The following is a 25,896-nucleotide window of genomic DNA, read 5'->3' as shown; positions in this document are numbered from 1 at the left end:
CTCTCGTCTGAATCCCAAATGGCATCGAGCTATTCCCTATTAAGTGCACTACTTTGACCAGGGCCACTAGGGCTCTGGTCAACTGGTCAAAAGTAGTGCACTTTGTAGGGAATAGGGTGCCATTTTGGGCTACAGCCTCAGTATCCTGCTGTCCAGTGAGAAGCCTTTGTTCTTTTGTATCCTGCTGCCCCCCCCCACTCCCCCTCCCCAATCCTCTCAGCAAGCCAGGGCTTCTGTTTACCTCTCTATGCGCCTGCTTATGAGTAGGGGGTACCCCACCTTACACCCCTCCCTCCCCAGAGCAGGGTGTACTGTACCCCCATACTGCCCACCTACACCCTTCCCTCCAACTAGAACCCCCCCCAAACTTGTGTGTGTGTGTGTGTGTGTGTGTGTGTGTGTGTGTGTGTAACCTGGATTTGCTTCAGCTACACTGGTATGTTTTGTGCATTAATAAGGGGAACAGTGGAGACACGGGCTTGACATTGTCAGCATTAAATGGGATGTAATGCCTTCTCGGAATTGTGGTCGGGACAGGGTCTCCTGATCAGGGAGCATGTGTGTAACCCTGTGAGGGGCCTGCCCTATTGGCAATAGAGGCAGCAAGGGTGAGGCACGGCCCAAATAATCACAAGACTTCAAATCAAATTTTGTCACATGAACGGAGACGTCTGGACTTAGTCTCCAGCCTCCATTGATTTGGGCCCGTAGTGGGGTGCTCCCATAATGGGCAGTGAGGTCTGGATCCCCCCTAAATGCATTTAAAACCATTTTGAAAATCGGGTAACCCAAAAATAAAACAGTGCCATTTTTGAGAAGTAGAACATAGCCTAATTTGTGAGAAGTGGGGACTTAGTGATATTTGAAGGTTTTGTCAAAACCTCCATAAATAGACCGTGAAATGCTTACTTACAAGCCCTTAACCAAAAATGCAGCTCAACAAATGGTTAAGAAAAGAATTACTAAATAAACTCAAGTTAAAAAAATGTAATAAAATAAAAAAGTAACACAAGAAAATTACATAACAATAACTAGGCTACATATAGGGGCTACCGGTACAGAGTTAATGTACGGGGGTAAAGGTTAGTCGAGGTCACTTGTAAAGTGACTATGCATAGATCATAAACAATGAGTAGCAGCAGTGTAAAAACAAAGGGAGGGGGGTCAATGTAAATAGTCCGGGTGGCCATTTTATTATTTCTTCAGCAGTCTTATGGCTTGGGGCTAGAAGCTGTTAAGGAGCCTTTTGGTCCTAGACTTGGCGCTCCGGTACCGCTTGCTGTGCGGTAGCATAGAGAACAGTCTATGGGGAACTGGAGTCTTTGACACTTTTTTGGGCCTTCCTCTGACACCGCCTAGTATATAGGTCATGGATGTCAGGAAGCTTGGCCCCAGTGACGTACTGGGCCACACGCACCACCCTCTGTAGTGCCTTCCAGTCAGATGCCGAACAGTTGCCATACCAGGCGGTGATGCAGCCGATCAGGATGATCTCGATTGTGCAGCTGTAGAACTTTTTGAGGATCTGGGGACCCATGCCAAATCCTGAGGGGGAAATGTGTTGTTGTGCCCTCTTCACAACTTAATGAGGGGAGACATCCAGGAGAAAACACACTCTCTACAGAACCAAACTCTTTCTCTCCCTCACACACTCTTTCTCTCACACCAAACAATCACTAGTGTGCATTTAAAGTTGTTTTCACTCATTCTCTCTCCCAGTCTCCCCCTCTGGGATATAAGTGTTTTTCGTTTTGTTCCACTCCCGCTTCCTCCATCTATCCTTCTTCCTCTTAGGTATCAGTATATTTAGTTTGGTGTCTCTGTGTGTGTCTCTCAGGGACATCAAGCCAGACAACATCCTGATGGACATGAACGGCCACATCCGCTTGGCTGACTTTGGCTCCTGCCTTAAACTCATGGAGGACGGCACGGTGAGCACATGCACACACACACACGGCTATGTTCCAAATCAAACACCTCCAAACCACCAACCAATCAACCCCCCCCCGGCCTCCACTCCGGCGGATTTCATGGCTCTGCCTGTGGTTAAGACACTTCCTCTAGTTGAGCTTCTCCAAAGGGGTTGGCAACTTGGCTTTGAATGAGTTGAGACCTTAGAGGACCCGTCTCTCTAAAGCTGCTGTGACTGATGCTCCTTTGGCCCAGTCTCAGTTAAGTATTATTTATGTAGTATTAACTCTATGGCATGGCCTCGTTCATGTTTGGTGGACGTATTTGACTCCAAACTCACTGTGGACACGCAATTAACATCTCCTGATTACATATTAATGCTCCAGATGATACAGTGCCTTCAGAAAGTATTCATACCCCTTATTATCCCACGTTGTTGTTAAAGCCTGAATTGGAGGAACTGTTTCTCACCCATCTACACACAATACCCTATGATGAGAAAGTGAAAACTTGTTTTTAGAAATAGCACATTTTATTGAAAATGAAATGCAGAAATATCTCATTTATAGAAGATTTCACACCTCTGAGTCAATACTTTGTAGAAGCACCTTTGGCGGCGATTACAGCTTTGAGTTGTCTTGGGTATGTCTATCAGCTTTGCGCATCTAGATTTGAGGATTTTCTCTCATTCTTCCTTGCAGATTTTCTCAAGCTTTGTTAAGTTAGATGGGGAGCGGCGGTGAACAGCAATCTTCAAGTCTTTCCCCAGATTATCAATGGGATTCAAGTCTGGGTTTTGGCTGGGCCACTCAAGGACTTCCACATTCTTGTTTTGAAGCCATTCCACCGTTGTTTGGCTGTATGTTTGGGGTACCTGTCCTGTTGGAACATAAATCTTTGCCTCAGTCTAAGGTCATTTGCACTCTGAAGCAGGTTCTCATCAAGGATTTGCCTGTATTTGGCTCCATTCATTGTTCCCTCTATCCTTACCAGTCTCCCAGTCCCTGCTGTAGAAAAGCATCCCCATAGCATGATGCTGCCACTACCATGCTTCATATAGTGCTTTGCATTCAGGCCAAAAAGTTAACATTTTGTCTCATCAGACCATAGATTCTTATGCCTTTCATGTGCCTTTTTGCAAACTCCAGTCGTGCTGTCATGTGCTTTTTTCTCAGGAGTCTGGCCACTCTCCCATAAACCCCAGATTGGTGAATTGCTGTATAGACTGTTGGTCTTCTGTGAAGTTCTCCCTAATCAGCCAAGGAACTCTGTAGTTCTGTCAGAGTGGTCATTGGGTTCTTGGTCACCTTCCTAACCAAGGTCCTTCTTGCCCGGTTGCTCAGTTCGATCAAACGTCTAGCTCTAGGCAGGGTCTGGGTAGTTCCATATTTTTTTTCCATTACCCAATTATGGAGACCACTGTGGTCATGGAACATTTAAATGCTCTAGAAATTGTTTTATGTCCTTCCCCAGATATAATGCTTGTCTCATCATAATAATCTCTAAGATCTACTGACAGTTCCTTGGACTTCATGGTATAGTTTCTGCTCTGACATGCGCTGTCAACTGTGAGACCCTATATAGACAGGTGTTTTTCTTTCTAAATCATGTCCAAACAATTGGATGAGGCACAGGTGGACTCCTATCAAGTTGTAGTGACATCTTAAGGATGATCAAAGGAAATTGGATGCACCTGAGCTCAATTTGGAGTGTCATAGCGAAGGGGTGTTAATATTTGTGTAAATTAGATATTTTATTTTCAATAAATTTGCAAAAACTTCTGAAAAACATGTTTTCACTTTGTCATTATGTGGAATAAGTCAAGGGGTATGAATACTTTCTGACAGCACTGTAAATAAAGTATTATATTATTTACATGGTTGATCCCTCATGTCATCCATCCAATCACTAATCGATTAATCTCCTGGGCCTGGTCTCCCTCAGGTCCAGTCGTCGGTTGCCGTGGGGACCCCGGACTACATCTCTCCGGAGATCCTGCAGGCGATGGAGGATGGGAAGGGGAAGTATGGTCCTGAGTGTGACTGGTGGTCCCTGGGGGTGTGCATGTACGAGATGCTGTATGGGGAGACCCCATTCTACGCTGAGTCATTGGTGGAGACCTACGGCAAGATCATGAACCACAAGGTGAGGAGGGCTGCTTAGTGGCTGATGGTGACAGGTAGTGACATTGTACTTTCTGTACTAAACCCATCTTTAAATAAGACCTTTTTTGTTTTTATTCAAACCTTTGTTCAAGACACGTGTGGTTGTTTAGGTGTTAGGCTGAAGTCTGAGTTTGTACTTTCTAGGTACTTTCTGTTTCATAGAGTTCGTTTTCTTCTTTCTGACTTCAAAGCGTTCAACTCTTCCTTCTTCTCTACCCCCTTTTTCTCCTGATCCTTTCCGTCTGCCGACAGGAGGAATTAGGTGCTGCTGTGAGTGTTTCTTTTTCGGGGTCTGATTGCCCAGTCCCAAATGGACCCTTTTCCCCTACCCCCTATACACTTCTAGATTCCTCTCAGATCTCCACAAGTGCATAGGCGGTAGGTGGCTCGGGGTCGATTTGGGACTGGGTCTGAGTGATAGTGGTTAAAGTTTGAGTATATTCTTGTTCAGGGACTGTATGTATCAAGCGATTTAGAATACGAATGCTGGTCTAAGATCAGTTTAGCCTTTTAGATCATAATGAAGAAGATTATATGGACAGAAGGGACCTGATCCTAGATCAGAACTCCCACTCTGAGTTAGTTTCAGCCTATCCTGACTCCAAACTGCTCCGCTCTACCTTTCTAACTCTGCCTCCTCTCCCTTCCCATCACCTTTCAACTATACCTTCACTCTCACCCGGCGGCCATATTAGCTGAAGAATGCCTTATTTGTGTGCATTAAACCATCTTGCATAGAACTATACTGCTTTCTACTGCAACAGGGGAAACATACATGGGCTATATAATAAATAAATAAAAATTGCTGTGCTTCTTTGTCAAGGACCATGTACACAAATAAATACATGAAACGGGAAAATAATTATAGTATGGAACTATACTGCAATGGGGATAATGCATGATCAGTAAAAATAAACGAGAAATAGAAAGATTTGACAACTTTACACAAATAATATATTTAGTTTGCATCCCAAATGGTACCATATTCCCTGGTCAGAAGTAGTGCACTAAAATAGGGAATAAGGTGCCATTAGGGACATATCCTCATTATTCTGACTCCTTTCCCTCTCCTCCCTCCGCCGGGTCCCTAGGAGCGTTTCCAGTTCCCCCTGCAGATGACGGACGTGTCCGAAGAGGCCAAGGACCTTATCCGACGCCTCATCTGCAGCCGTGAGCACCGCCTGGGCCAGAACGGCATCGAGGACTTCAAATCTCACCCCTTCTTCTCTGGTAGGGCTTGAAACCGTTTGAGGGGACTCTTGTCTGTATAACTTTAGCCTATTATCTCGCTAACTCTTGTCCCCAATCATCGAGATAAAATTACTATAGCTGCTTTTATCATGATTGCCGTTGAAGTGAAACTAGACGATAGTGATACGATTTTATACGACAATAAGAAACTGTATATTATGATAACTGTCGTAAGAAACTATAATGTCTGTCATTCCTGTCAGGCATCGACTGGGACAACATCCGTACGTGCGAGGCCCCTTACATACCAGAAGTCAGCAGCCCCACAGACACGTCCAACTTTGACGTGGACGATGACTGTCTCAAGAACTCGGTAAGTCTCCCTCTTTCTGTTTATGGGACTACATCAAGACTTAGTCTTTCTTACTCATCTTTCCGTCTCTGTTTCCATCGTTTATCACGCCGTCATCTCAACGGTCTGCAATGTTGTAGAGGTGTGTTTTAAATCAAATGTGTTTTGTGTTGTCAGGAGACGATGCCCCCTCCCTCTCACACGGCCTTCTCTGGACACCACCTGCCCTTCGTAGGCTTCACCTACACCAGTAAATGGTGAGTGGCCGCTAAACAACGTCACTCGTCTTCAGTTACAACGTTTACTTCTACAGCTTTGTTAGTATGTACAGCATGCATAAAAATACATTCTCACTCCTAGCCTGGTCCCAGATCTGTTTGTGCCGTCTTGCCAACCCCTATAGTCATGTTTGGCATAGCAATGAGCATAGACTACACAGCACAATCAGATCTGGGATCAGGCTACTTCACTCCTACTTTTCTATCATCTGATCTAACCTCAACCACACTTAAACTAGCACTCAATTTCCACTAGTGAGAAGCTATTGAATCGGGATTGTTTGTCATCTTATCCTAGCCTGAAGGCTAATGGTCTGTTAATAGTGGTTTTTCTCTCTCCCCCTTTGCTCTCGGTGTCTTTCTCTCTCACTCCCTCTCTCCTCACTTTCTCACCCTCTCTTCCCCTTTCTCTTCCCCTCTCCTTCCCCTTTCTCTTCCCCTCTCCTTCCCCTTTCTCTTCCCCTCTCCTTCCCCTTTCTCTTCCCCTCTCCTTCCCCTTTCTCTTCCCCTCTCCTTCCCCTTTCTCTTCCCCTCTCCTTCCCCTTTCTCTTCCCCTCTCCTTCCCCTTTCTCTTCCCCTCTCCTTCCCCTTTCTCTTCCCCTCTCCTCTTCCCCTTTCTCTTCCCCTCGTCTTCCCCTTTCTCTTCCCCTCGCCTTCCCCTTTTCTCTTCCCCTCTCCTTCCCCTTTTCTCTTCCCCTCTCCTTCCCCTTTCTCTTCCCCTCTCCTTCCCCTTTCTCTTCCCCTCCCCTTCCCCTTTCTCTTCCCCTCCTCTTCCCCTTTCTCTTCCCCTCTCCTTCCCCTTTCTCTTCCCCTCTCCTTCCCCTTTCTCTTCCCCTCTCCTTCCCCTTTCTCTTCCCCTCTCCTTCCCCTTTCTCTTCCCCTCTCCTTCCCCTTTCTCTTCCCCTCTCCTTCCCTTTCTCTTCCCCTCTCCTTCCCCTTTCTCTTCCCCTCTCCTTCCCCTTTCTCTTCCCCTCGCCTTCCCCTTTCTCTTCCCCTCGCCTTCCCCTTTCTCTTCCCCTCTCTCTTCCCCTTTCTCTTCCCCTCTCCTTCCCCTTTCTCTTCCCCTCTCCTTCCCCTTTCTCTTCCCCTCCTCTTCCCCTTTCTCTTCCCCTTCCCCTTTCTCTTCCCCTCTTCTCTCTCTCCCCTTTCTCGTCCCCTCTTCTCTCTTCCCGCTCTCTCCCCCTGTCCTCTTTCTCCCCCACTTCCAGTACCCTATCTGACCGGGGCTGTTTGAGGGAGTCGGGTGGTTTGGGTCCGGCCCAGATGGATGTGTGTGTCCAGCGCAGTCTGGAGGAGAGTCTAGCTACCGAAGCCTACGAGAGGAGGATACGCCGCCTGGAGCAGGAGAAGACTGAGCTCAGCCGCAAGCTGCTAGGTACACACACACGCACACACACACACACATATACACTGAGTGTACAAAACATTACCAATGTTGAGTTGGATCCCCCCTTTCCTCTTAGAACAGCCTCAGTTCGTTGGGTCATGGACTCTACAAGGTGTCGAAAGCGTTCCGCAGGGATACTGGCCCATGTTGACTCCAATGCTTCCCACAGTCGTGTCAAGTTGTCTGGATGTCCTTTGGGTGGTGAACCATTTTTCCTTTCACACGGGAAACGGTTGAGCGTGAAAAACCCAGCAGCGTTGCGGTTCTTGGCACAAACCGGTGTGTCTGGCTCCTACTACCACAAAGGCACTTAAATCTTTTGTCTTGCCCGTTCACCCTGTGAATGGCACACATACACAATCGTGTCAATTGTCTCAATCCTTCTTTAACCTGTCTCCTCATCCAGGCCACTCTCCAGATGTTTAATTTACACACCGTCTCTCTAATACTCTGAAATCACTTTCACCCTCTCCTCAACCTCTCCTCTTTCCTCTTCCAGAGTCGACCCAGACAGTCCAGGCCCTGCAGCACGCGTCAGGGGAAGGACCCGCACCCGTCCCCTCTAACAAGGAGGTGGAGATCAGGAGTCTGAAGACTGAGATTGACATCCTCAAGAAACAGATCGCAGGTAAACATTCAACTGTAAAGATTTTACTGTGTAGTAGAACACAAATCAATTCCAGCCAGGTCAGCGTTGACCATACATGGATAGAGTCGGACTGGAAATACATTCTACATAATGGGCAAGTGCAGATGCATAATGGAAAGATGGACAGTAATGACTAGGAAGACGTAATGGCTGGCAATAAATAATGCATACAGTAAACAAGCCAGGTTATGGCAATTGCATAGTCATTGACCTGTAAAATGAAATATATAATGACCGAAAACATACATTAGAGAGAGATGTAATGCATATTGGCCAATGTTGTGTATAACAACATTGACCCTCTGTAATGTGGGGTGTGTGTGTGTGTGTGTCAGACTCAGGTCAACTGGAGCAGAAGTTGGAGGAAGCTACGTCAGCCTGTCGAGAAATGGAGGGTTCATCCAAACACCTCAGGAGCCTGGAGAAACAGATGAAGAGCCTTAACCTGGAGAGGGACGACCTGCACAAGGTGGGTGGTGTGTGTGTGTCAGTGTGCTTCTTCCCTAGGCCTCGATACTGTATTGGGTTAACTCACCCAATTCACCCCCAACATACAGCACCCGCCTGGGTGTTACTCCCAGTCATTCGGTGTCAGCCACTAACCCTGACCCTCATTCCCTTTAGGACTTAATGGAGACCAGTGAGAAGATGAAGAGTCAGTCTAAGGAGTTGAAAGAAGCCCACAGCCAGAGGAAGCTGGCCATGCAGGAGTTCTCCGAGCTCAACGAGCGTCTGACTGACCTCAGATCAGCCAAGCAGCGCCTGGGCCGTCAGCTCCGGGACAAGGAGGAGGAGATGGAGGGTTTGTCCCAGAAGGTCGAGGCTCTACGGCTGGAGGTGCGCAAGGCCGAGAGGTCCAAGAAGGAGGTAGAGTAGCGGTTCCCATGGTTCTTCGAGGTATTGGTGTGTGTGTGTGTCTATATGTCTACGTGAAAGAAGATGTGTGTGTGTGTGTGTGTGTGTGTGTGTGTGTGTGTGTGTGTGTGTGTGTGTGTGTGTGTGTGTGTGTGTGTGTGTGTGTGTGTGTGTGTGTGTGTGTGTGTGTGTGTGTGTGTGTGTGTGTGTGTGTGTGTGTGTGTGTGTGTGTGTTTTTTTACCTGTTTAGTTTTGGATAGTTAGTGTGTGCGTGTCTATATGTCTACGTGAAAGAAGATCGTGTGGGTGTGGTATGTTGTTTGCATTAACCCCTTGCTGGATGTGTCTCTCAGATGGAGGCTCTGTCTGAGGAGCAGACAGCAGACGCTCAGAAGGAGAGGAAGCTGAGAGAACGATCAGAGCAGCACTGCAGACAGCTAGAGGAGGAGCTGGACGGACTCAAGGTAACACACACTGGAGGCCTTCACGGGGGGCCAAAAAGATGGACCCGATATGCATAAATTCATTTGTAAAATATGGAGACCCATTCTGAATGGACTCGCGGACAACTAGATCCGTTCCGTATAGAACTGGTCAGATCCAGACCCGATCCGAGTGAAGGAAGCAGCAGAAAAGGTTTAAGCAACTTTAATAACCCGGAGCTGATGAAGTGCGAGGGAGAAGAAGTAGAGAGGTGACGCTCTAGCAGGGGCCATGATGTGTGTGTAGGCTACTGTGAGTGTGAGCGAGTGACTGAGGGACGAATGAGGGAGAGACGAGAGACTGCAACCAACCAAGCCAACTCACACTATAGTAGACTAATAGCTGCCATAGCTAGGTTATTTATCATCAAATATGATTACGTAGTACCTGTCTTGACTGCATCAAACTGGGAGAAGCTAGTTAAGCTAGCTAGCTAGGCTAATTGAGGCTACATGCGCTTTCTCGTCCTACACAGTTACAAACAACAACCACTCCATTCAGAATATAAAGTAGCAGCCTGCCTGTAGGCTCTTGGTTGTTGTAGCCTGTCCTTCTCCTTTACGTTTTAATTCCATCATTTTTATTCCATCTTCTGTTGATTTAGATCTTTTTTTACTTTTGCCAGACACAGAGACTCTGACTGTAGCCTATTGCCCCTTTGATGACTTATGATTGGCCAACAACAAGCTTCACGAGACATTCTCGTGAAAAGCAAAGAGCAGCAGCATAAATGATACCATTTCTCTCTCTCTACCTCTCTCTCTACCTCTCGCTCTACCTCTCTCTACCTCAGCAATTGTGTTCAGATCTGTATGGTTCCTTCCGGACAAGTCAGTTAAAATGACACATACCCGTGACAATCATATCAGATCCGACCCAGACCCATGACATTATTTAGAATTCTGGATCCGAATCCACTCGGGTCCCGGATCGGGTCTCAGGTATTCGGGTACAGGTGGATTCGTGAAGACCTCTAACACACGCACATACACACTAACACACACACAGATACCCTTTCTAGAAGACGTAACTCACCATTCTCTTATTGTTTTCTCCGTTCTTTCTCTCACTCTCTGTTGCTCATGTACAGATCTTCACAGATGTAAGCAGACGCTTTTATCCAGAGCGACTTGTAGTCAGAGACGCACATGTAGGCGACGTGAAATGGCTAGCTAGGTAGCGTAGCGTTCAGTCGATGACGTCACCCATTCGGAGACCTAGAAGTAGTTTTTTTTGGAACAGGGGCGGAAACAATACTGTAACTCACAAAACACACACACCTGTGGTGTGTTCACTAGGAACCAAAAAGAAGCAAACTTTTTCCATTGCAAAGCATTTTGCTCCGGCATACACAAATGAACGCACCCCTGGACGTGTGTATTTGGCTAACTCCTCTCTTCCCCTGAACCAGAAGCAGGTGGGGCCGTCAGCTTCGGTGGTGGGCTCGGACCAGAGCCAGGAAGTAGGGAAGCTGCGTGCCGATCTGGAGAAGAAGACCGTGTTCTACGAGGAAGAGCTGAGCAGGAGGGAAGCGCAGCACGCCAACGAGCTCAAGGGCCTCCGCAAGGAGCTCCGCGACGCTGAGGGACAGCAGCTCACCCTGCAGAAGGAGATCCTGGTCCTCAAGGACAAACTGGAGAAGACACGCAGGGAGAGGTGTGTGTGTTTGTCTTGTCTGTCTACATATGTATTTCTTTGTGTGTGTAATGGGTTATGTGCGGTACCGCCTTAATAGATTTGGATATCCACAACACTTATAGGACAGTCAATGTAGAGACGTAGACAAAGCATTTATGTGCTTCTGGTCAAAACTCTTTGAAGTACATGGAGACGTACTATACATGCCCGACTGTGTTCTTCCCCATCTTTCCAGCGAGGGTTATACGAGGTAAACATGGTCAAAGTTACTTCCCTCTGGACTCTACTGTGCTCACAGTGTAGTTTTATCTTAGATGCCTCCTATTAGGATTGCCACCATACCAGTATCGTGATACAAACATTTTTCCATGGCACAAAAAAAACACAAAGCAGACTAAAATCATTGCTCCTTTAAAAACCTGCTTTATGTCAAATATTGTGTGCTATAGCTCGGGAAATAAACACGTGACAACATAAGGCAGTTAAGAACGGTTTTCCTTAAGCTATTAAGTCCGCTTCAAGTTTTCATGTTCCTTGCTAAGATGCATCTGAGTATCACGATACTGGTATCGTCACAGCCCTACCCCTCTATTGTGTCCTTGCTCCTGAGAAGACTGTACATGTCTTAGAGTTCCTTAGATCTAACTGCCGTTGTTTGTCTGTCAACTTGAACATTTCCATTGAAAGTACTTTTTTTAAGTCCAGTTAATTTCATCTGGTACCGGGAAACGGGCCTATGGCGTTGACCTATTCAGTAGAACAGTTACTCTCTCTCTCTGTAGTAGCACTTACCTGACAGTGTACTCGTCCACTTCTTTCCAGCGAGGTTTATGCAAGGTAAACATGGTTAAAGTTACTTCACCCTGGCCTCGACTGTGCTGTACTCGCCGTGTAGTTTAACGTTAGTTACCTTCTCTCCTCTGACCTAGCTCCTGAGAAGACCCTTGTTCATGTCTTAGAGTCCCTTAAATCTAGCTAGTGTTATATCCCCCTCTGCCTTTATCCAAGAAGCAACATTCCTCTAACCTAACGGCACCTGATACATACTGACACTGGAGAAAAAGCTGTAAGATGTTGTTTTTCTACCCTCCAGCTTAGCATCCCTGGCTTGCCTTGTTCAAGCTGTGTGCGTCCCAAATGGAACCCTCTCCCCTATTTAGTGCACTACCTTTGACCAGCGCCCGTAGGGAATGGGTTGCCATTCGGGATGCAGATCTGGCCCCTGGATAGTCTCTTTAACAGTATTGATGTGGTTGAGATTAATATGGCATGTCTGACGGGTCTTTGTCTCAAAACTCCTTATCTGGCCTATGTGTGTATTCATCGGACCTTGCTCTGAATAGCAGGTATAGTGTGTGGTTGATGTGTAAGTGATGATGGATCGTGTGTGTGTGTGTGTGTGTCTCTCGTGTGTGGCAGCCAAAGCGAGCGTGAGGAGTTTGAGACGGAGTACAAGCAGAAGTACGAGAGGGAGAGGGTCGTTTTGACCGAGGAGAACAAGAAGCTCTCCAGTGAACTGGACAAGGTGAGATGTTATACGCACACACACACACTGTCCTGACCTGAGGTAACCCTCTCACACACACATCCCAATTCTCGCATCATATGACTCCCCCCACCTCAAATCAAATTAAATTGTATGCGTCTCATGCGTCGAATACAACAGGTGTAGACCTTACTGTGAAATGCTTACTTACAAGCCCTTAACCAACAATGCAGTTCAAGAAATAGAGGTAAGAAAATATTTATATACAGGGGGTACCGGTACAGAGTCAATGTGCAGGGGTACAGGTTAGTCGAGGTAATTTGTACATGTAGGTAGGGGTAAAGTGACTATGCATAGATAATAAACAGCGAATAGCAGCAGTGTAAAAACAAATTGGGGTGTCATTGTAAATAGTCTGCTTGACCATTTGATTAATTGTTTAGCAGTCTTATGGCTTGGAGCTAGAAGCTGTTAAGGAGCGTTTTGGACCTAGACTTAGCGCTCCGGTACCGCTTGCCGTGCGGTAGCAGAGAGAACAGTCTATGACTTGGATGACTTGAGTCTTTTACAATTTTTTGTGCCTTCCTCTGACACCGCCTAGTATAGGATGCTCTCTATGGTGCAGTTGTATAACTGTTTGAGGATCTAGGGACCCATGCCAAAAAAAAAAGTATCCTGAAGGGAAAAAGTGTTGTCGTGCCCTCTTCACGACTGTCTTGGTGTGTTTTGGACCATGATAGGTTGTTGGTGATGTGGACACCAAGGAACCTCTTGACCTGCTCCACTACAGCACCGTCGATGTTAATGGGGGTGTGTTCGGCCATCCTTTTGCTGTTGTCCATGATCAGCTCCTTTGTCTTGCTCACGTTAAGGGAGAGGTTGGCCATACTGCCAGGTCTCTGACCTCCCTATAGGCTGTCTCGTTGACGGTGATCAGGCCTACCACTGTTGTGTCGTCAGAAAACTTAATGATGGTGTTGGAGTCGTTCTTGGCCACGCAGTCGTGGCTGAACAGGGAATACAGGAGGGGACCAATCACGCACCCCTGAAGGACCCCGTGTTGAGGATCAGTGTGGCAGATGTGTTGTTGCCTACCCGTACCACCTGGGGGCGGCCCGTCAGGAAGTCCGGGATCCAGTTTGCGAGGGAGATGTTTAGACCCAGGGTCCTTAGCTTAGTGATGAGCTTTGTGGGCACTATGGTGTTGAATGCTGAGGTGTAGTCCATGAACAGCGTTCTCACATAGGTGTTCCTTTTGTCCAGGTGGGAAAGGGCAGTGTGGAGTGCAATTGAGATTGCGTCATCTGTGGATCTGTTGGGGCGGTATTGGAGTGGGTCTAGGATTTCTGGGTTGATGGCGTTGATGTGAGCCATGACCAGCCTTTTAAAGCAATTCATGGCTCCCGACGTGAGTGCTGCAGGGTGGTAGTCATTTAGGCAGGTTACCTTCGTTTTCTTGGGCACAGGGACTATGGTGGTCTGCTTGAAACATGTAGGTATTACAGACTCGGTTGATGAGTGAAGTTGATGAGTGAAGACACTTGCCAATTGGTCCACGCATTCTCTGAATACACGTCCTGGTAATCCGTCTGGCCCTGCGGCCTTGTTAATGTTGAACTGTTTTTAAAGGTCTTGCTCACATCGGCTACGGAGAGCGTGATCACACAGTCGTCCGGAGCAGCTGGTTCTCATGCTGCTTGCCTTGAAGCAAGCATTCGAGACATTTAGCTCATCTGGTAGGTTTGCCTCACTGGGCAGCTTGCGGCTGGGTTTCCCTTTTGTATTCCGTAATAGTTTGCAAGCCCTGCCACATCCGATGAGCGTCAGAGCCAGTGTAGTAGGATTCAATCTAAGTCCTGTATTGACGCTTTGCCTGTTTGGTGGTTTGTCTGAGAGCATAGCGACATAACCAGACGTTGCTGTTCTGTCCTGCCGATGCACAGAAAACCCAGCCAACTGTATATTTTCCATGTCGTCGTTCAGCTGCGACTCGGTGAAACATAAGATATTACAGTTTTTAATGTCCCGTTGGTAGGATAGTCTCGAACGGAAATCATACAGTTTATTCTCCAGTGATTGCACGTTGGCCAATAGAACTGACGGTAGAAGCGGGTTACCCACTTGCCGTGGATTCCGACAAGGCACCCCGATCTCCGCCCCCTGTATTTGTGTATTTTCTTCGCGCGAACGACGGGGATTTGGGCCTGGTCTCGGAGATGCAGTATACCCTTTGCGTCGGACTCATTAAAGAAAACATTTTCGTCCAGTTTGAGGTGAGTAATCGCTGTTCTGATATCCAGAAGCTCTCTTTTGTCATAAGAGACGTTAGCAGCAACATTATGCACAAAATATGTTACAAACAATGCGAAAAAACACACAAAATAGCACAGTTGTTTAGGATTCCGTAAAACAGCAGCCATCCCCCTGGCCTTACCCTTCTCTCCTGGCAAAGCCAATATAATCACTGTTCATCTATATCTACCTTCAAAACAGATCACAGTCTCTTACACACGCAAATGGACCGGCCCATTGGATCCCATACTGTTGACTTTGGAAGTGGGAGAAATGGGAATGAGAATTGGAAGTTCCCAAGCAAAATACTTTTGTAGGAGTTCTGACATATCGTATTAAAAGTGATGTTTGTTTTTGTGGTATTGTATATTAAGTATGAAGCAATGCCTGGAAGTTGATAGCAGCCAGGGTGTATGTGGAAAATAGGGAACATTCCCCAACACTTCCTGAACACATGCTCAACTTGTGCCAGGGAAGAATAGGGAGAAGCACATATCGTTGGCTGTGTCTCAAATGACGCCCTATTCCATTTATAGTGCGTTACTTCTGACGAGGGGACTGGTCAAAGGTAGTGCACTATTTGGGAAATGGGTGCCATTTGGGACGCTGACCCATGTCGTTCTGTTTCACATGCTTTCCGCATGAAAGCCTGAACACAAGGATCAGATTATATATATTTTTGTCTTTCTATGAATGATCAGATTATATTTAAATGTTTTCTATTCTAAAGCTAGCTGCTTTCGTTCGGAAATACATTTAACAAACGTCAACAAATGCAAGGTTACCTTGGAACTATTATATTTAGCCTGTTTTAAATGATCCTTCAAACTGTGTATTATAACTCTGGGTCCATGTTAGCTTGCACTTACCATTGTTTTGCTGGTCCTATGTCAACCAACAACCTACTTGCCACTTATCAGATTTTTGCAATATGCGCAGTAATAATTCACCACTGTCAAACCGTCACCCTAAAACACATTCCCTTTGCAACTGTCAAGTAGCTTATAATTACCAAGCTAGCTACAGGTATTTAGAAATGGTCAGTTGCAACGAGGGCTAGGATCAGCACTTATGACATCATCGATCATAATTGTATTATATAGATGACTAGTGAGCCCCTCTCTCCACCTCCCTGCCCTCCTCCCCCTCTTTCTCTCTACCCACCCTACCCTTCGTTGGCATCCACCCCTGGCCTGTCCTTCTCTGCCCTCTTCTTTTAACATTCTCCTGTACCCTGTCCCCTCTTTTTTTTATGCCTCCTCCCCCCTCCCCCTTCCCTAACTTTCTTACCTTCTGCCCTAACCTTTTCTCCCCTCTCTCCTCTGTCCCTCTTTCCCCTTCTCCGACCCTGCCCTGCCTTTCCCCACCCTGTCATACCCTTGAAAATCTGGCACAACATGGCTCAAATTAAAGTTCTATCGCAATATCTGCTGAGGTTGCCAAACTCTGTATAATATCTATGGCTCTGATTGACTTTGTGTTGCCCTCTGTCCTGTCCTCTCTCCTCTAGCTGACGTCCATGTTTGAGAAGCTGAGCAGCAGCAACAGACAGCTGGAGGAGGAGATGAGGGAGCTGGCTGACAAGAAGGAGAGCGTTGCTCACTGGGAGGCCCAGATCACTGAGATCATACAGTGGTGAGGGACGGAGAGACCTACAGGACACACACACACACTGTAACAATGAACTGATACAGTGGTGAGTGGTGCCCCCTGCCTGCCACTCCAGGCCACTGCAGTAGGAGAAACAGGAATAGAGTCTGGCCCAGAGATCCTGGTTTCCACTAGATAGCACAGCCATAAAGGCAATATTGTTTATATTGTAGAAAATCATGAAAACCAAAATGTGCTTTTTGGGTTTAGTGTACGGTTAGGGTTGGGCATAAGGTTAGCACTGTAGTTGTGGATAGGGTGGTAACTAGTGACGACCAGAGCTCCTGTATGGACCTTAGAGACCCCTAGTGGGAGAAATGTGTATGTACTGGCCAGGAATGTTCAGAACCCTCTATGCTCTGTATGTACACATAGAACTCTGGCTCTGGGCCTATTTAGTGTTCGTCCCAAGTGGCACCCTATTCCTTTATAGTGCACTACTTTTGACCGAAGCCCAGGGCTGTGGTCAAACGCGGTGCACTATATCGGGAATAGAGTGCCACTTGGGACATATCCTTAATCTAATACTCAATGGGAGGGCAATGGCAAGTTATTGTAACCGTATTGTAATCTTGCAGTCCAGTTAAAGTGACAGTTTGGATATGATAGTTTATGCAACGGATACTGCGGTCAGTGAGTTGGGAGGGCCGCTCATATCCCTGTATTTATTGACTGTGTGACAGGGTCAACAAGTTCATGCGTGCTACCTACAGGGTGTGTGTCTGTGCGCCCACATGGGTGCGTGTGTTTGTATAATGACGCGAGTGAATGTGTTCTCTGTTTGTGTGTGATGTGTGTACCAGGGTGAGCGATGAGAAGGATGCGCGAGGCTACCTCCAGGCTCTGGCCACGAAGATGACTGAGGAGCTGGAGGGACTGAGAAACACCAGCCTAGGTGCCAGGGCCACGGTGAGACATATACACACACACACACACACGCAAGAACCTCTGTACCTCTCTCCTCACATCTGCATTGAACTTACCCTTCTTCATTTACGTCCCTTTCACTCTCCCCGCCCCTACAGCAGGACATGCCGTGGAAGGTGCGGAGGTTCGCTAAGCTGGACATGTCGGCCCGTCTGGAGCTGCAGTCTGCACTGGACGCTGAGATCAGAGCCAAACAGACCATCCAGGACGAACTGAACAAAGTCAAGGCCTCCAACATCTCCACTGAGTGGTACGTCCACTGCTGCTCTTACTTACTTCTACCTTTAAACTCTTAGTCTAAGAGCTACACTGAGACATAGAACATCTTTATTGTTCAAAAGGGGAACATGGGATAATGGGGGCCCGTTCAACGGCAGTGCAGTCAGTCACGAGCGTGCACCTAAACCATTACTCTGTTACGCTTGCAATGGTCGGATTTGGCGTTGTTGACGTTCTCTGGCTCATCTATCCTCCTCTCTCCTCAGTAAGCTGCAGGAGTCGGACACTAAGAACCAGGAGCTGCTAGCTGAGATTGAGAGGCTGAAGAAGGAGACGGAGGAGCTCCGCCTGCGCAGGGGTGAGACTGGAACCATCCCCCCTCTCACCTGTGTTTCTCCTCTCAAAAATATATGTTATGCTTGAGTGCCGACCTTTTTGTTTTTATATGTATGGAATGTCTGGTCTTAAGCACCAACTAAGAAACTTTCAATGTATGAACCTGGGAGAGCGCATAATGCTTCTACTTTCTCTGTGCTGCTTTTAGGACAGCATGGTGATGTGATTGTGGTCTATGGTGTGGTTGTTTTGTGTAGGTGTGAAGCACCAGGACTCCCAGAACTCTTTTCTGGCCTTCCTCAACGCCCCCACCACAGCCTTGGACCAGTTCGATGTAAGTAGCCATCCCTCGCACTTTACAGACAGAATGGCTTTTTTAATAATCTGCTCTAAATTCCACGGTCTCTGACTTGTTTAAAGATTAGAGGAAATGTTTAAAGGCATCTCTTCTTTTGCTGAGTGACAGTGTCTTCCTTCACTTTTTTTTTCAATTTTTTTTTTACAGATTTTGTTCAGAACATTCATTTTCTTCTATTAATTTTCATTTGTGTAAATATTTCCCGTCTTTTTTTTATTTGGTTCTCCTTGCTTTCATGTTCTGCTACGTCAGGATTATTTCTCCTCATCCTCTTTAATAGATTTTTGGGAAGACGTAAGTTTCTGTTGGGCAGTGGCTGACGTGTGTGGAGCTCTCGACTGTAGATGGATAAATAAGCTAACTAGTTGCCTCAGAGAGTGGTGGTGTGATTTGATCCAGTGTTTGTGCGAGTGAGTGAGTGAACCATACCTCTCTGTGTTCGTCCGTGTGGGTATCTGTGAGCATCGTAGCTAGTCCCGTGTGAGTAGATAAGCCTACTAGTCAATGAGTCTTCTGTGAATGTAGGAGTGGATCAGCAGCATACCCAGTCTTTGGCTACGTCCCAATTTTCCACCCGTCTCCCAAATTGTGCACTTGCACACTCTGTGTCATGCATTTAAAAGCAAAGGGTTGGCTAGAGGGAGTTTCCACCGTTGTTAAATCTATGTGAGAAAGTGCTCGCTTCAGGAAAAGGGCGGAGAAACGGAAAATAGCCATTGCGTGAGTGGGGTTTGCACCAGCAGAATTTGGGCTCCTTGGAATTTAGTCAAGACTTGAAAGAATGTTTGTATAAGGAGCCGATTCCTCCCACTTAGTATACAGACATTCTTTGATGTCATCCATGGCTACTTGGCTTTGAGTCCAGACACTACAGAACATACTGTTTAACACTCTTGAGTGAGCTTCCCTTCCACACTGTAGTACCATCACGAGTTCCCCTTTTAGTCCTAGAGACTATGTCCCATATCGCACCCTATTCACTACTTTTGATCGGGGCTGTGGTCAAAAGTAGTGCACTATGTAGGGAATAGGGTGTTATTTGGGACACCGAGAGTTATTACCCAATCCAGGCAGTGTCCTTCAGTGCAATGTGGAAAGGACATCCTCAGCAAATAGATGGGCTACCATTCCTTTTAATGTGACCTATTTAAGCGCCACTTCAGACTTCTCAATGTTGACTTCTTTCCATTTTTCTGTCCCTCTCTCCCTCCCCCCACTGAAGCGCTCTCCATCCGTTGGGCCAACTAGCAAAGGCAGACGTGTAAGCTAAGCAGCGGTTCTGTGCTTGTTATTTTGTCTGTGCCCAATCACCCTCTGATCCTCAACTGCGTCTGTTGCATGAAAGGGGATGTATTGTGTGTGTTGTTGGTTGTTATGCATGGGGCTTTGTGGAGATGCAACATTTGGACTTTCACAAAAGTTAAGTATTTTATTGTATTTGTCTTTGCTTTTAAGGCATGGTGTATGTATGGGTGTATGGCCTGCACTGTAGTCCTCCAGTAAACTACAGTAGTGTATATGTGTGCATTTACTGCCGTTTGTTTTGTTATCCTCCAAGTTGGTTTGTGGATTTCCCCAAACCAAATGTATGGTGTAAGGCTGTGTTCTTGTCCCTCGTGGCTACGGTCAGCATGGTCAATGGGTTACAGTGCATTCGGACAGACTTACGTGAAAGACTTATTCTAGAATTGATTAAAAACAAAATGTTCCTCGTCAATCTACACACAATACCCCATAATCACAAAGCAAAAACAGGTTTTTAGACATTTTTGCAAACGTGTACATATTATAACAACAACAACAAAAGTTATATCACATTTACGTAAGTATATCCTTTACTCAGTAATTTGTTGAAGCACCTTTGGCACTGATTACAGCCCCGAGTCTTCTTGGGTATGACACTACAAGCTTGGCACACCTGTATTTGGGGAGTTTCTCCCATTTTTATCTGAAGATCCTCTCAAGCTCTGTCAGGTTGGATTGGGAGCGTTGCTGCACAGCTATTTTCACGTCTCTCCAGAGATGTTCGATTGGTTTCAAGTCCGGGCTCTGGCTGGGCCACTCAAGGACATTCAGAAACTTGTCCCGAAGCCACTCCTGCTTTTTCTTGGCTGTGTGCTTAGGGTCGTTGTCCTGTTGGAAGGTGAACCTTCACCCCAGTCTGAGGTCCTGAGCGCTCTGGAGCAGATTTTCATCAAGGATCTCTCTGTACTTTTCTCCGTTCATCTTTCCCTCGATCCTGACTAGTCTCCCAGTCCCTGCTGCTGAAAACCATCCCCACAGCATGATGCTGCCACCATGCTTCACCGTAGGGATGGTGCCAGGTTTCCTCCCGATGTGACGCTTGACATTGAACCAAGAGTTCAATCTTGGTTTCATCCGACCAGAGAATCTTGTTTCTCATGGTCTGATAGTCCATTAAGTGCCTTTTGGGCAAACCAAGCGGGCTGTCATGTGCCTTTTACTGAGGAGTGGCTTCCGTCTGGCCACTCTACCATGAGTTCTGCAGAGATGGTTGTCCTTCTGGAAGGTTCTCCAATTTCCACAAAGGAACTCTAGAGCTCTGTCAGAGTGACCATCAGGTTCTTGGTCACCTCCCTGACCAAGGCCCTTCTCCCCCGATTGCTCAGTTTGGCCGTGCGGCCAGCTCTAGGAAGAGTCTTTGTTGTTCCAATCTTCTTCCATTTAAGAATGATGGAGGCCACTATGTTCTTGGGGACCTTCAATGCTGCAGACATTTTTTGGTACCCTTCCCCAGATCTGTGCCTCGACACAATCCTGTCTCAGAGCTCTACGGAAAATTCCTTCGACCTCATGGCTTGGTTTTTGCTCTGACATGCACTGTCAACTGTGGGACTTTATATAGACAGCTATGTGCCTTTCCAAATCATGTCCAATCAATTGAATTTACCACAGGTGGACTCCAATCAAGTTGTTGAAAACTCAAGGATGATCAATGGAAACAGGATGCACCTGAGCTCAAGTTCGAGTCTCATAGCAAAGGGTCTGAATATTTATGTAAATAAGGTATTTCGTTTTATAATTTTTTTACATTTGCAAAAATGTCTAGAAATCTGTTTTCGCTTTGTCATTATTATGGGCTATTGGGTGTAGATTGATGTGGAAAAAATGTACTTGATCCATTTTAGAATAAGGCTGTAATTGTAACAAAATGTGGTAAAAGTCAATGGGTCTGAATACTTTCCGAATGCACTGTATGTGTAGCACTCGTGTCATGTGCATTGTTCATGGGTTTGTGGTCCAACCTGTAGGCTTCCTAATGACCGTTGACCAATGGATTGGTCAGTCCTATCTCTGCTACGACTACAATCTCCATTTACCTCTATAATACCTGGTTGAATCGATTTCTTGCTTTTTCCTCTAAGCATGGATGGTGCTTTTTGGTCCCTTTTGGCTTCCTTACTTTCTACCAACTCCATCACAACCTGTTTCTATGTCCTTTCTTTATTTATTTCTCTCTCGCTCTCTCATCCCTTTTTCCAGGTGGACTCGGTGGATAACTTCACTCCCTCCAACACTCCATCCAGAAGCGAGGACTCCAAGTCCCAGCTCAAGTCTCGCTCACGGTCGCCCTCCATGGCCAGCGACGTGGAGCCTATAGAGGTGAACTCTAACCTCTGAACTTTGGACCTCAATTTATATTATGCTTAATCTTAGACTTTTCTTAATCTCTGAGGGCTGATTTTCTGACCATAACATAAAAACTAGGTATATATTGTGCTGTACTTAGGGCTGTTGCGGTGACCGTATTACCACGAGTCATGAAGGCAGTCAAATTCCACATGACCATTTAGTCACGGTAATTAGGCTTCTCCAAGCTCTGATGCTGCTGATGGCCAAACTTGCTAACTGCATGGTACTCCGCACTCTATTGTCCCTCTAATCACCCTGACATCAATGCAAATGTAATCAAAAATCTAATCAAACACTTCATGAGAGCACATGAGCTCATGTTGCGCAAGAAAATTAACACATTAATCCACTTTACAAGGGGTTTAGAGCCTAACTGGCATTCATAAGCTGCGAGTGAGTTTCAAGTTTGGGGAAGATTATTTTCACCATAAAAATGCACCTTTTATAATAAAAGCATTACATGCATAATCGCATTTGCGGTCACTTTTGATAATGGTGTTTTCCCGCTAATGAAACATTTGTGCTTATAGCTTACTGCCGTGTGCACATTGTTGAGCTTATAATGTGAAGAAATAGCGTAATAGTGTATCAACATTTTAAACTAAATGTTCCGATCTGTTGCGTCTGCCACATTGTGTAAAAAAAATGATTGTTGATGCGAGTGGTTGTATTAATTTGAGATCTATCGCACCCCACAACTGTCCCAGACTATATTTGGAATATTTATTTCTGAAATAGAATAAGTACATTTTTGTACTATGGAGGATAGTAGATTGACATAGGCTAGTGCTTTTGCTGTTCGTTAGGCCTACTCATCTTGTTGGCTGACCAAAACTAAATGTGGACAGTTCTTCCAATATTTTCAATATGCACCTCGGAATTGGATAAGGACGCGTGCAGTTGTGTCCCCGACGTGTCTGTCTTCACAGCCTGTGAGAAAGACCCAATCACGTGATGGAGAGCCATGTGAGTGAGAGGTGCTTCGGATCGAACGGCACTCAGGGAGAAGGGCACAACACAGCACTCCCGCCAAGGGCACAAAGGCCACTGGCCGCAAAAGACATGGATTTTTTTTAGGATGCGTTACGGCCACACAAAGGGTATGCCGCCGGGAAATTTGAGGCATTATCGAGTGCTTGTCAAATTGTGAATGAGAGACTGATGAAGTGTGTACAGCCTGCGCAAAAAAAAACAAAGCAGAGCTCATGCCTTTCAAGCAACTTTTTAAAATCATCATTAGAGTCGCATCATGCAGCCTTACAATGTGTTAAACATAAACAGATAGCCCAATGTTTGTAGAACAACTAAAGTTAGATTAATAACTCTAAATTAAGCATATAGGAGTACCCATTTCGTTAACTGCTCAACACAGAATAGCCGTATGTGCATACGCCCTCAAATCGTTTGGAGAAAATATCCTTTCTATTTAATTCAGCTTTACTCAGTTGTCTTCTTCATACTCTAAAATAATGCCTTGGAATTCTAAGCAAATCGTGTCTGCTAAATGAACTAGCGTAACCCACAGCCATTTGGCATAGCCACATCAGGACCTAACATAAGCACAAAGTATGCAATTCTGTTCTTCTGACTAGACTTCATTTTCTTCATATCATGTTTCTTTAGACCAGTCTAAAAATAAATAATGGATTTATTGTGAAGGTGTAGGCTATATTAAATGTAAAACGTAGATGTTCTTATCAGTGTGGAAGCCAGGAGACGCTAAATGTGTTTGTTAATTAACGGTCAGTTACCATGAGACCGACCAGTTATTTGCTTGACAATCACCGTCTGACGACATTTCGTGACCGCCACAGCCCTAGCTGTACTCAGATCTTTCTGTCTTCTCCCGCCCTCTAGTTGATAGACCACCCCGCACGGCCAGTCCAGACCCCCACCATGCGATCAGGGGGGTATGGTAGTATTGGTCGCTCATCACCCAAGGTAAGACCTGACATCCTTTTTGACTTCCCAAATACCGTTCTACTGTTGTAACCTCGGTCAATACTTAATGTCAATCCCATGGACCCGACGAAGACCAGTTGCTGTATTTCAATAAATAAACTTTTGCTGTAGTTCAATAAAGCGTCTGTATTAGTCCCATCTGTTTTGACCAGCCCTCTGTTCTCCTTTGTTTGTCCCCTGCAGCCCAAAGCCCACCAGTTTGTGGTGAAGTCCTTCAGTACTCCAACCAAGTGTAACCAGTGCACCTCTCTCATGGTGGGACTCATCCGCCAGGGCTGCACGTGCGAAGGTACAATGAGAGAGAGGGAGGGGGGATAAAGGCGGGAGGAAGACAAAGATGGGAGAATGAGGAGAGAGAGGGATAAAGGAAGGAAGACTGGGATTTGAGGAAAGGGATGGAGGGAAACAGATGGAAGGAAGAGAAGAAGGCAGGAGATTAGGATGGAAGGAGGAGAAGTGGGGCAAGACTGAGGTGGGAGTACTGTCTCTTTTGAGGGTAGATATAAAACTGATATAAACCCGTTATTCTCTCCTGTCTGGTCCTGCAGTGTGTAACTTCTCGTGCCACGTGACATGTGCTGACAAGGCTCCAGCAGTGTGCCCCGTGCCACACGACCAGACCAAGGGGCCATTGGGCATTGACCCTCAGAGGGGCATCGGCACTGCCTACGAGGGACACGTCAGAGTACGTATGACACAGAAGATTGTGTTCGTTTATGCACTCTTTTAACAACATTTCCTGGTTGAATAAGTACCTGTGAATTAAAGTGCAAATGTAAAACTAAAACCTTGTGCGTTTAATGTCCCTATATCACCAGTGGCTGACCTGTGTGTGAGGCTTGCTTGTTAACGGTGTGTGTATAGTAAAATATGCTTCTGTCTCTATAGGTTGTTTACCACTGTCAATACTAGGTTGGGTCTATGTGTGAGACTGAAGTATGTGTCTGTCCCTGTGTGTGTTCCCAGGTGCCCAAGCCAACGGGGGTGAAGAAGGGTTGGCAGCGGGCGATGGCCGTAGTGTGTGACTTCAAGCTCTTCCTGTACGAGCTGGGAGAGGGCAAGGCCACAACGCCCAGTGTGGTGGTCAGTCAGGTCATAGACATGAGGTAAGGACTACAACCTGAGCTATGTCTGAACTACAACCCAGTCTCTCAGAGAGAAATGGCTGCTTATTAGAATTACTTCTGGGTTTAGTCCTTTATTTGATTGACTCAATCACTCTCTCCCACTTTCTCTCTTCCTCTCCCCTCTCTCACACACTTTCTCCTTCCTTTGTTTTCCAGGGATGAGGAGTTTTCAGTCAGCTCTGTTCTGGCGTCTGACGTCATTCACGCCAGCCGCAAGGACATCCCATGTATATTCAGGGTTAGCCTTTTTTTTCTTGAATACATGCATTTATACATTCATACATTTACTCCGTGATTACTCCCCCGCCTATTCCAGTCTTCGGATTTCTCAGCTTTTTAACAATACTTCAAAATTGTTGCGGGACGCCATTCCAAAATCCCTAACCTTGCCCTAACCCCTAACCTCTGACCTCTAAACCCCTCCAGGTGACTGCTGCCCAGCTGTCCGCCTCCTCCAGTCACAAGCCTTCCATCCTGATCCTGGCAGACACCGACCACGAGAGGAACAAGTGGGTGGGGCTTCTCAACGAGCTGCAGCGCATCCTCAAGAAGAACAAGCTGAAGGAGCGCTTTGTCTACGTGCCCAAAGAGGCCTACGACAGCACGCTACCGCTCATCAAGACCACGCAGTCTGCCGCTATCATAGGTAGGGGGAGACACACTCGCACACATGCTGCCCCTCTATTTTGGTCATGTAGTAAGCAAGTAATTGTTGGGGGGGGAAAATCCTCTCTGTATCTGTCTCATTAAGAGTTTGTAGTATACAGACATTGCATGTTCTACTGCAGAAGGGATCAGGACATACATTCTGCACCTTGTTACCTAACTATGCAGTAGACTCTGAATCAAACGTCCTCTTTATGTTTTCTCTTCAGATCACGAGCGTGTTGCCCTGGGCAACGAGGAAGGCCTTTATGTTATCCATGTCACCAAAGATGGTAAGACTTTTGGACCTACCCGCCTGATGCACTTCACC

General features: G+C 46.3%; 1 protein-coding gene across 5 annotated transcripts in view; it reads left to right on the top strand.

Annotated features, from left to right (window-relative positions):
- Positions 1–25,896, top strand: part of cdc42bpab (CDC42 binding protein kinase alpha (DMPK-like) b) — a 95,106-nt gene that overhangs the window by 52,229 nt on the left and 16,981 nt on the right. The window contains exons 6-32 of one of the 5 annotated variants that reach the window (XM_014144821.2): positions 1,838–1,931; positions 3,856–4,056; positions 4,329–4,346; positions 5,168–5,306; positions 5,531–5,640; positions 5,797–5,876; positions 7,106–7,272; positions 7,784–7,912; positions 8,269–8,402; positions 8,558–8,800; positions 9,142–9,252; positions 10,683–10,927; positions 12,329–12,434; positions 16,198–16,322; positions 17,141–17,246; positions 17,366–17,514; positions 17,750–17,841; positions 18,077–18,153; positions 19,400–19,438; positions 21,682–21,801; positions 23,689–23,772; positions 23,977–24,082; positions 24,342–24,478; positions 24,760–24,899; positions 25,077–25,158; positions 25,347–25,566; positions 25,796–25,858. In XM_014144821.2, coding sequence (XP_014000296.1) covers positions 1,838–1,931; positions 3,856–4,056; positions 4,329–4,346; positions 5,168–5,306; positions 5,531–5,640; positions 5,797–5,876; positions 7,106–7,272; positions 7,784–7,912; positions 8,269–8,402; positions 8,558–8,800; positions 9,142–9,252; positions 10,683–10,927; positions 12,329–12,434; positions 16,198–16,322; positions 17,141–17,246; positions 17,366–17,514; positions 17,750–17,841; positions 18,077–18,153; positions 19,400–19,438; positions 21,682–21,801; positions 23,689–23,772; positions 23,977–24,082; positions 24,342–24,478; positions 24,760–24,899; positions 25,077–25,158; positions 25,347–25,566; positions 25,796–25,858 — 3,317 coding nt within the window. Of the gene's footprint in view, positions 1–1,837; positions 1,932–3,855; positions 4,057–4,328; positions 4,347–5,167; positions 5,307–5,530; positions 5,641–5,796; positions 5,877–7,105; positions 7,273–7,783; positions 7,913–8,268; positions 8,403–8,557; positions 8,801–9,141; positions 9,253–10,682; positions 10,928–12,328; positions 12,435–16,197; positions 16,323–17,140; positions 17,247–17,362; positions 17,515–17,749; positions 17,842–18,076; positions 18,154–19,399; positions 19,439–21,681; positions 21,802–23,688; positions 23,773–23,976; positions 24,083–24,341; positions 24,479–24,759; positions 24,900–25,076; positions 25,159–25,346; positions 25,567–25,795; positions 25,859–25,896 lie in introns of all 5 variants that reach the window. The other 4 variants (XM_014144820.2, XM_014144824.2, XM_014144822.2 and 1 more) reach the window with 4 other exon arrangements.

This window comes from Salmo salar, chromosome ssa15, assembly GCF_905237065.1.
Source record: "Salmo salar chromosome ssa15, Ssal_v3.1, whole genome shotgun sequence".
In the NCBI taxonomy this organism is placed as follows: domain Eukaryota; kingdom Metazoa; phylum Chordata; class Actinopteri; order Salmoniformes; family Salmonidae; genus Salmo; species Salmo salar.
Note: the sequence above shows the minus strand (reverse complement) of the source record. Positions and strands in the feature narration are given on the sequence as shown.